The sequence below is a fragment of the Homarus americanus genome, unplaced genomic scaffold (genome assembly GCF_018991925.1).
Source record: "Homarus americanus isolate GMGI-L3 unplaced genomic scaffold, GMGI_Hamer_2.0 scaffold13276, whole genome shotgun sequence".
NCBI classification, from domain to species: domain Eukaryota; kingdom Metazoa; phylum Arthropoda; class Malacostraca; order Decapoda; family Nephropidae; genus Homarus; species Homarus americanus.
Window position 1 is genome coordinate 6,136 of NW_024749433.1, and position 10,204 is coordinate 16,339.

Consider the following 10,204-nt stretch of genomic DNA (forward strand, 5'->3'; position numbering starts at 1 on the left):
GGTATATTACATGTAATTTTCACAGAATTAATGGGGTGTGTGTGTGTGTGTGTGTGTGTGTGTGTGTGTGTGTGTGTGTTGTGTGTGTGTGTCAGTCATTCCAACACCACTTGGCACCTTGGACACCTGCCGATCACTTATCACCGACCACACAGATAAATACCAATCTTAATCACCCAATCCTCAACCACTTATGATGTCACCACACCGCCCAGCCAATGTGAATGCCCCTCTGAGCAGCTTCATATGCTTTCGTACCAAGACAATCAGGGTGCTCCTCCTGTAGCGTCACTACTTCAGCATTTCTGTCCAACAGTCACTCGTTTTAAAAGGAAATCTCTCTGGGCTAAATAATATGACATCATATTATTCTCAGAAAGCCAATCAGTATCTCTAGACCCAAAATGCTATAATGTCAAAACACAACTAGCCAATCACCCAAATATTTCTTAGTACTTATTCCACGTTATAATACCATCTTACCGGTCGGCGTCTTCAGTGATTAAAACGTCATAACCATCTCTACCGGCTCTAACTGTCTCATTCCAACGTGACATCAAAATAACCTCAACAAATCACCATATCAGCGCTAGATAAATTGCGTGACGTCATGACACCATCAGCCAATCTATGCTCCAATACTAGATCTTGATGTGACGACAAGAGGAACCTATCTATTTCTAGCCAATCAACAAGTCCCACTGCGTCAGATAATATTGTGACATTCTTTGACACATCACAAATGCAATCACAGCAGGTTAAAGTAGGGGTGACGATCATAGCACCAACCTATACGAGCTTACTGTCACAGTTGTAAACAATAATCACCAGCCGGAGAATCACACTAATATATATTACACTCCATGCAGAAACACCAATACATTCCAAAACGATTCCCCTAATTGTCGTTTTTTCCCCATGGAGTAAGATCGAGAGAGACACACACAGTCAACGCATACACATATACATTCTTAAGCTCCATCTAGTTACTCTTTCCTCCTCAGAGATAAGCCTTATGTATCTAATTTCTATTATGTGTGTACAACAGTGCTAACTTATTTTTCCCTTTTATACAGAAATACGTCTCATTTCTCCATAAGTAAACACCATATAATCTGTGTAGTCTCGTTCGCTTCGTAAAATCTGTCCAACAGTTCCAATAATGTACAGGGGGTGAGAGTTGTGTTGGGGATTATATGGAAGATATTGGTCTTTAAAGTGTTATTGACAATAGTATTGATGATGATGATGGTGATGTATGTGTGTGTGTGTGTGTGTGTGTGTGTGTGTGTGTGTGTGTGTGTGGTACAAGCCCCCACTGAATTCCACACTTTATAATCTCTCTGTGTCAGCTACCACAATTTTAGTTTCTTTGCCGTCTAGTGAGATATCCAGCAACTAAAAGGTTATTTCCAGACAAGAATCTCTTAATTGTTCTTTCGTCTGAAAAAGGACCAAAGTTGAAACATTCCTCTGGAACAACACCCACTGGAGTGTGAGTCTCCTGGAAAGAACATTAAGAGTCTCCTGGGAAGGAAACATTAGAGACTCTCCTGGAAAGAACATTAAAAAGTCTTCCTGCGGAAAACGTAGGGAGTCTCCTGGAACAACATTAGAGTCTCCTGGAACAAATTAAGAGTCTCCTGGAACAACATTGGAGTCTACAGAATAACACTGAGGTCTCCTGGAATTTAACATTAAGAGTGTCCTGGAACATACTATGAGAGTTGGGGTCTTTGAAACCTTTTAGACACTGGAAAGTATATGAGAGAACCCTTTGTGCTGGAAGAATCTGGAAGCTCTCTTCTGAGCGACAGAATTTTCAGAATAATTTAACAACTGGAACAACAGTTTAGAACACAAAGTGGCGGAAGCTTTGCCACAGTCAACCTAGTTGAAGACACAGTCGAGGCGATAACACCGAGGCTCCCTTCTTCGCCTGTCCAAGGCAAAACTATTGAGGAGAAGTTGAAGCTGAGTTACCATCATCCACATTACTTCCTGCATTAGGGAAATTGACATTTCTCCCCGTGCTGTAGAAGACCCTGAGAGAGCTCCAGGGGCTTCTGTTCGAAGGCATGTGAATATAAAACCGTTACGAGAATGATTTGGCTCTCGGAGGCAAGTGAGGCGCCTTAATGGCTGCCAGAGGTTTGAGGCATATTTAGCCTGGAAGTCTTAGATCAGCCACAGTATCTGGCAGGAAGGAGGAACTTACCTGCTGAAAACAAGCAATGGGTGTGCGCCTGCCATCGCCATGTTTACCTTTATTTAATCATTTAACGACAGACCACTGGCCGTGCCTATTCTTGGGTACTTGCTCCTCTTGTTGGTGCCACTTGTGAGTCCTCCTCCTGTGTACCTCATCTCCTGTTAGTACCTCCTCCTGTTAGTACCTCTCCTGTTAGTACCTCCACCATTTGATACCTCCTCTTGTTAATTACCCATCACTCCGTTGATACCTCCCTCTTGTTGGTACACCCTCCTGTTGATACCTCCTCTTGTTGATACCTCTTGTTGGCACCTCCTCCTGTTGTACCTCCTCTGTTAGCACCTCCTCACGTCCTAAACTCCATCCTGTTGGTACCTCCACACCTCCTCCTGTTGGTACCTCCTCCTGTTAGTACCTCCCTCCTGTTGATACCTCCCTCTCATTAGTACCACCTCCTGTTGGTACCTCCTCTTGTTAATTTATCCTCTGTTGCATTTTTACCTCCTCCCCTGTTAGGCACCTCTCCTGTTGGTGCCTCCTCCTGTTGGTACCTCCTCCTGTTGGTACCTCCTCCTGTTGAACCTCCTCTTGTTGATACCTCCTCTTTGTTGGTACCTCTTGTTGCACCTCCTCCTCTTAGTACCTCCTCCAGTGGTACCCTACTGTGGCACCTCCTCACCATTTGGTACCTCCTCCTGTTGTTACCTCTTCCTGTTGTGGTACCTCCTCCTGTTGGTACCTCCACCTGTGGAACCCTCTTGTTGCCCTCCTCCTCTTGGTGCCTCCTACTGTTGTTACCTCCTCTGTTGGTACCTCCTCCTGTTGGTACCCCTCCTGTTGGTACCTCCCTCCTGTTGGTACACCTCCTCCTGTTGGTACCTCCTCCTGTTGGTACCTCCTCTGGACCTCCTCCTGGTACCTCCTCCTGTTGGTACCTCTCTCTATTTGGTCTCCTCTGGTACCTCCTCCTGTTGCTATCCTTGTTGGTACCTCCTCCTGTGGTACCCTCCTCCTGTTGACTACCCTCCTACTAACCTCCTCTCGTAATACCTCCTCTTGTTGGTACCTCCTCCTGTTGGTACCCTCTGTTGGTACCTCCTCCTGTTGGTAACCTCCTCCTGTTGGCCTCCTCTTGTTGGTACCTCCTCCTGTTGTACCTCCTCTGTTGGTACCTCCTCCTGTTGGTAACACTCCTCCTGTTGGTACCTCCACCTTGTTGAATCTCCTCCTGTTTACAGAGAGAGAGAGAGATTCATTAACCTACCTGATTGTACTGAACTCTGATTGGCCAGACTTAGTCAACAATAAAAACATTCTGCGTTATGACTGGCTATAACTACTGTATTCCTCCACACCCAATTCAACTTAATCAATAATAAACAAGTGAATTGTGATTGGCGATAATACAACAGGCTGAATTGGCAGATTGCCGATAATAAAACAGGCTGAATTGTGAATTGGCGATAATAAAACAGGCTGAATTGTGATTGGCCGATAATAAAACAGGCTGAATTATGATTGACCGATAATAAAACAGGCTAATTATGATTGGCTAAAAGCATAAACCACCTAGTACCGTATCACACAGCACATAGGTCATACCTAGCACAAGCATGGGGTGGGTGTCCATTAGGCGATGGTAACAAGGAGCAGGGCGTTGATTGGCTGCCATAGGGACGTAACACGCCTTCTACGGCCCCCTGGCGACCTCTGGGGTGTGAGGAGAGGAGAGCAGGGGGGTGCCTGAAAGGACTTCATGTAAAAGCTGTCTTAGTGAAAAAGCTGATCCTGTTTTTATGTTTTTAATTCCTTATTTAAAAGACTAAGATCGACCTGTGTGTGTGTGTCCCAGCTAATCCTGGGCTAGCTATAGAAGTAGGGGCCCTTAAGCCTGGGAGCCCAATAGACCAGCATATATGTCATCGCTTCTGTAGTAAAAACATGTGATGTTATAAACCATGGGGTTTTATATCACACTCTACAATGTTTCAGTCCAAGGTATAATTAGCTCCTGTACCTGTAGCTGAACCTGTAACCTGTATGATACTAGTCCTGTACCTGTAGCTGAACCTGTAACCTGTATGATACTAGTCCTGTACATGCAGCTGAACCTGTAACCTGTATGATACTAGCCCTGTACTTACGCTGAACCTGTAACCTGTATGATACTAGTCCTTGGCCTGAACCTGTACCTGTGATACTGCACCTTGTACTGCAGCTGAACCTGTAACCTGTATGATACTAGCCCCTACACCTGCTGAACCTGTAACCTGCTGATACTAGCTTTGCCTGTAGCTGAACCTGTAACTGCGCCACAGTACACCTGTACACTGCCTGTGAACCTGCAACCTGTATGATACTAGCCCCACAACACCCTGGCTGAACCTGCAAACACCTTGATACTAGTCCCTGTACCTGTGCGCTGAACCTGTAACCTGTATGATACTAGTCCTTGTACCTGTAGCTGAACCTGTACCTGTATAACCTACCCAGCAACCTACCTGTATGATACTAGCCCCTGTACCTGTAGCTGAACCTGTAACCTGCATGATACTAGTCCCTGTACCTGTAGCTGAACCTGTAACCTGTATGATACTAGCCCCTGCCTGTAGCTGAACCTGTAACACGTATGATACTAGCCCCTGTACCTGTAGCTGAACCTGTAACCTGTATGATACTAGCCCCTGTACCTGTAGCTGAACCTGCCAACCTGTATGATACTAGCCCCTGTACCTGTAGCTGAACCTGCTAACCTGTATGATACTAGTCCTTGTACCTGTAGCTGAACCTGCCTACACCTGTATGATACTAGCCCCTGTACCTGTAGCTGAACCTGTAACCTGTATGATACTAGTCCCTGTACCTGTAGCTGAACCTGTAACCTGTATGATACTAAGCCCTGTACCTGTAGCTGAACCTGTAACCTGTATGATACTAGCCCCTGTACTGTAGCTGAACCTGTAACCTGTATGATACCCTAGCCCCTGTACCTGTAGCTGAACCTGTAATCTATGATGCTGGCCCCTGTGCCTGTAGCTGAACCTGTAACCTGTATGATACTAGTCCCTGTACTTAGCTGAACCTGTAACCTGTATAATACTAGCCCCTGTACCTGTAGCTGAACCTGTAACCTGTATGATACTAGTCCCTGTACCTGTGGCTGAACCTGTAACCTGTATGATACCCTGCCCTGTAGCTGAACACGTAACCTGTATGATACTAGCCCCTGTACCTGCTGAACCTGTAACCTGTATGATACTAGCCCCTGTACCTGTAGCTGAACCCTGTAACCTGTATGATACTAGCCCCTGTACCTGTAGCTGAACCTGTAACCTGTATGATACTAGTCCCTGTACCTGTAGCTGAACCTGTAACCTGTATGATACTAGCCCCTGTACCTGTAGCTGAACCTGTAACCTGTATGATACTAGCCCCTGTACCTGTAGCTGAACCTGTAACCTGTATGATACTAGCCCCTGTACCTGTAGCTGAACCTGTAACCTGTATGATACTAGCCCCTGTACCTGTAGCTGAACCTGTAACCTGTGCCATAACTCCATGTAATTATAGTTGAACCTGTAACCAGTTGTATATATAAATTACACCACTGTACCTGTATTTGTAACATAACGTCTACCTGTAATTAAACTGTATTTGTATCATAATTCCGTACCTTTATAAGTTAAATTCTAATCACTCGTTCAGCTACAGAAGTACAGATACAGTTAAGGTTAGATTACGGGGAGGGAGGAGGGAGGAGGAGGAGGCCTCTTCAGAGTAATTACAGGGAGTTTTTTCATGTGGTTGACCAAGCCACATCAAAAATCAATCTGATCTTCTGGTGAACTTATTTAATGTCCTTTAGATAGGAGGGTGAAGGAGGGTAAGGAGAGGGAAGAGGAGGAGGTGAGGGAAGAGGAAGGAGTGAGGAGAGGAAGAGAACGTGAATTGGTAAAAATAAAGCTCAGGCATATTAATTTCTGTGTTTCCTCAGCGTTTAGTAGTGTTGTGGTGAAGTGTTGGTCGTAAATCACTGCCCAACACGGTATAAAAATAAATAAATAAATAAAATAATTACCAAAAATATTCCAGTAAAATTTAATAAAAGGAAAAAAATGGCAAACAAAAAAAAATCGTAAAAATTATTTACAGAATTATGCCAAAAAATCGTTACAAATATCGTCATTCATTAAGGAGAGGTGTTGGTGAAAGGTAATTTGTGATATATTAAGGAAAATAATATAAATGGATATGAAATTCTGCAAAATCATTTACAGTATATACACGAAAAATTCCCCCTAAAAAAGATGTCTGTCTGTCTGTCTGTCAGTCTACCTGTCTGTCTTTCGGTCTACCTGTCTGTCTGTCGGTATACCTATCTGTCTGTTTGTCTAACTGTCTGTTTGTCTGTCATAACTAAACAAAACCCAGTTAGTGAGTCGAGGAGTGACACCAGGGAAGGTGACACCAGGAGGGTGACAATAGGCAGGTGACACCAGGGAGGTGACACCAGGAGGTGACACCAGGGGAGGGGTGACACCAGGGGAGGGTGACACCAGGGGAGGGTGACACCAGGGAGGTGACACCAGGGGAGGGTGACACCAGGAGAGTGACACCAGGCGAGGTGACACAGGGGAGGTGACACCAGGAGGTGACACAGGGAGGTGACACCAGGAGGTGACACCAGGCGGGGTGACACCAGGCGAGGGTGACAGGAGACACCAGGCGGGGTGACACCAGGAGGTGACACCAGGCAGGGTGACACCAGGGAGGTGACACCAGGCAGGGATGACACCAGGCGAGAGTGACACCAGGCAGGGTGACACCAGGAGGTGACACCAGGGAGGGTGACACCAGGGAGGGTGACACCAGGGGAGGGTGACACCGGGGGAGAGGTGACACCCAGGGAGGGTGACAACAGGGGAGGTGACACCAGGCAGAAAGGACACCAGGCAGGGTGACACCAGAGGTGACACCAGGAGGACCAGGAGGTGACCCAGGGAGGGTGACACCAGGAGGGTGACACCAGGAGGTGACACCAGGGAGGTGACACCAGGAGGGTGACACCAGGGAGGTGACACCAAGGGGAGGTGACACCAGGCAGGGTGACACCAGGAGGGTGACACCAGGGAGGTGACACCAGGCAGGGTGACACCAGGGAGGTGACACCAGGCGAGGTGACACCAGGAGGGTGACACCAGGGGAGGTGACCAGGAGGGTGAGGTGACACCAGGAGGAGACACCAGGCAGGGTGACACCAGGCGGGGTGACACCAGGAGACACCAGGCAGGGTGACACCAGGGGAGGTGACACCAGGCAGGGAGTGACACCAGGGAGGGTGACACCAGGCAGGGTGACCCAGGCAGGTGACACCAGGCAGGGGGTGACACCAGGGAGGGTGACACCAGGGAGGTGACACCAGGAGGTGACACCAGGAAGAGGTGACACCAGGAGGGTGACACCAGGCAGGTGACACCAGGAGGGTGACACCAAGGGAAGGTGACACCAGGGAGGTGACACCAGGGAGGTGACCAGGGGAGGGTGACACCAGGAGGTGACGCCAGGCAGGGTGACACCAGGCAGAGGACACCAGGCGAGGGGTGACACCAGGAGGGTGACACCAGGAGGTGACACCAGGGGAGGGTGACACCAGGAGGTGACACCAGGGGAGGTGACAACAGGAGGTGACACCAGGCGAGGTGACACCAGGCAGATGGACACCAGGCAGGGGTGACACCAGGGAGGGTGACACCGGGGAGTGACACCAGGGGGGTGACACCAGGCGAGGGTGACACCAGGGAGGTGACACCAGGCGAGGTGACACCAGGCGGGAGGTGACACCAGGCGAGGTGACACCAGGAGGGGTGACACCAGGGGAGGTGACACCAGGCGAGGGTGACACCAGGCGAGGGGTGACACCAGGCGGGAGGTGACACCAGGGTAGGGTGACACCAGGGAGGTGAGCACCAGGCGAGGTGACACCAGGCCGAGGTGACACCAGGCAGGTGACACCAGGAGGTGACACCAGGCGAGGGTGACACCAGGCAGGTGACACCAGGCGGGGGTGACACCAGGAGGTGACACCAGGAGGTGACACCAGGAGGTGACACCAGGGGAAGGTGACACCAGGAGGTGACACCAGGCGGGGGTGGCACCAGGGAGGTGACACCAGGGAGGTGACACCAGGAGGGTGACACCAGGGGGCACCAGGAGGTGACACCAGGCAGGGGTGACACCAGGCGAGGGTGACACCAGGGAGGGTGACACCAGGAGGTGACACCAGGCGAGGTGACACCAGGCGGGGTGACACCAGGCAGGGGGTGACACCAGGGAGGTGACACCAGGCGAGGTGACACCAGGCGAGGGTGACACCAGGCGGGGTGACACCAGGAGGTGACACCAGGAGGTGACACCAGGAGGTGACACCAGGCAGGGTGACACCAGGGGAGGTGACACCAGGGGAGGTGACACCAGGAGGGTAACACCAGGGGAGGTGACACCAGGAGGGTGACACCAGGCGAGGTGACACCAGGGAGGGTGACAGGGAGGTGACACCAGGGAGGTGACACCAGGAGGTGACACCAGGGAGGTGACCAGGGGAGGGTGACACCAGGGAGGTGACACCAGGAGGTGACACCAGGCAGGGTGACACCAGGAGGTGACACCAGGGAGGTGACACCAGGAGGTGACACCAGGCGGGGTGACACCAGGGGAGGTGACACCAGGGGAGGTGAACACCAGGCGAGGTGACACCAGAGAGGTGACACCAGGGGGGGTGACACCAGGAGGTAACACCAGGGGAGGTGACACCAGGCGAGGGTGACACCAGGGAGGGTGACACCAGGGAGGTGACACCAGGCGAGGTGACACCAGGAGGTGACACCCGGTGAAAGTGACACCAGGCGAGGTGACACCTATTCCCATTCAGGATTTAGGAATCGTGACTGGAATCGTGGGAATTTGCTCCCATTGTTGGATTGGTGGCGACAGGCCATTCTATTACTGGCCCTTATGCTTACCATTATCTCCCCTCCACCTCCTCTCCTCCTACCTCGTTCCCACCTCCCCTACCTGCCTCATACCTCCCTCTACCTCCCTCTACCTCCCTCCTCCCTCCTACCTCCCTCATACCTCCCCCTACCTGCCTCCTTCCTCCCCTCCCTCTACCTCCCTCTACCTCCCCTCCATACCTCCCCTACCTGCCTCATACCTCCCCCTACCTCCCTCTACCTCCCTCTACCTCCCTCATACCCTCCCCCTACCTCCCCCACCTCCCTCTACCCCTCCTCACTACCTCCCCCTACCTCCCTCCCTACCTCCCCCACCTCCCTCCTTTCCCTCCCTACCTCCCCCTACCTCCCTCCCCTCTCTCCCTCCCCTACCCTCCCTCCCCCCTCCCCCTACCTCCCCTCCTACCTCCCCCTCCCCTCCTACCTCCTCTCCCCTCCCCTACCTCCCCTCATGCCTCATACCTCCCCCTACTTCCCCTCCCTTACCTCCCCCTACCTCCCCTACCTCCCCTACCTCCCTCCTACCCCTCCCTCCCTTACCTCCCTCTACCTCCCTCTACCTCCCTCCCCTTCCTCCCTCTACCTCCCTCTACCTCCCCTCTTATCCCTCTACCTCCCCCTACCCCTCCCTCCCCACCTCCCCTCCTTACCTCCCTCCTTACCTCCCCCTACCTCCCCTCCTTACCTCCTCTACCTCCCTCTACCTCCCTCTGCTCCCTCTACCTCCCCCTACCCCCCCTCCCCTCCCTCTACCTCCCCTCTACCTCCCTCACTGCCTCCCCCTACCCCTCCCTCTACCTCCCCCTACCTCCCCTCTACCTCCCCTACCTCCCTCCTACCTCCCTCTACCTCCCCTACCTCCCTCCCTTACCTCCCTCCCATACCTCCCCTACCTCCCCTCCCTACCTCCCCTACCTCCCCTCCCCCTACCTCCCCTCTCCCCTCCCCCCCCTCCCTCCCTTACCTCCCCCTACCCCTCCCC

At 51.5% G+C, this 10,204-nt stretch overlaps 1 protein-coding gene across 1 annotated transcript; it reads right to left on the reverse strand.

The window, feature by feature from the left end:
- Window positions 1–1,890: 1,890 nt before the first annotated feature.
- Window positions 1,891–9,136, reverse strand: LOC121853363 (proline-rich protein 36-like). Its single transcript, XM_042347435.1, has 2 exons — window positions 7,397–9,136; window positions 1,891–2,142 (listed from the first exon to the last, which is right to left on the reverse strand). Exons 1-2 carry the CDS (start codon window positions 9,134–9,136, stop codon window positions 1,891–1,893), a joined length of 1,992 nt encoding a protein of 663 aa, XP_042203369.1.
- Window positions 9,137–10,204: the final 1,068 nt, after the last annotated feature.

Coding starts and splice junctions, on each gene's coding strand:
- LOC121853363 (XM_042347435.1), bottom strand. CDS start 9,136: ATGGGAATAGGTGTCACCTCGCCTGGTGTCACTTTCACCGGGTGTCAC. Junction 2,143..7,396: donor CCCCTGGTGTCACCCTCCTG/GTGTCACCTCGC, acceptor AACCTCTGGCAG/CCATTAAGGCGCCTCACTTG.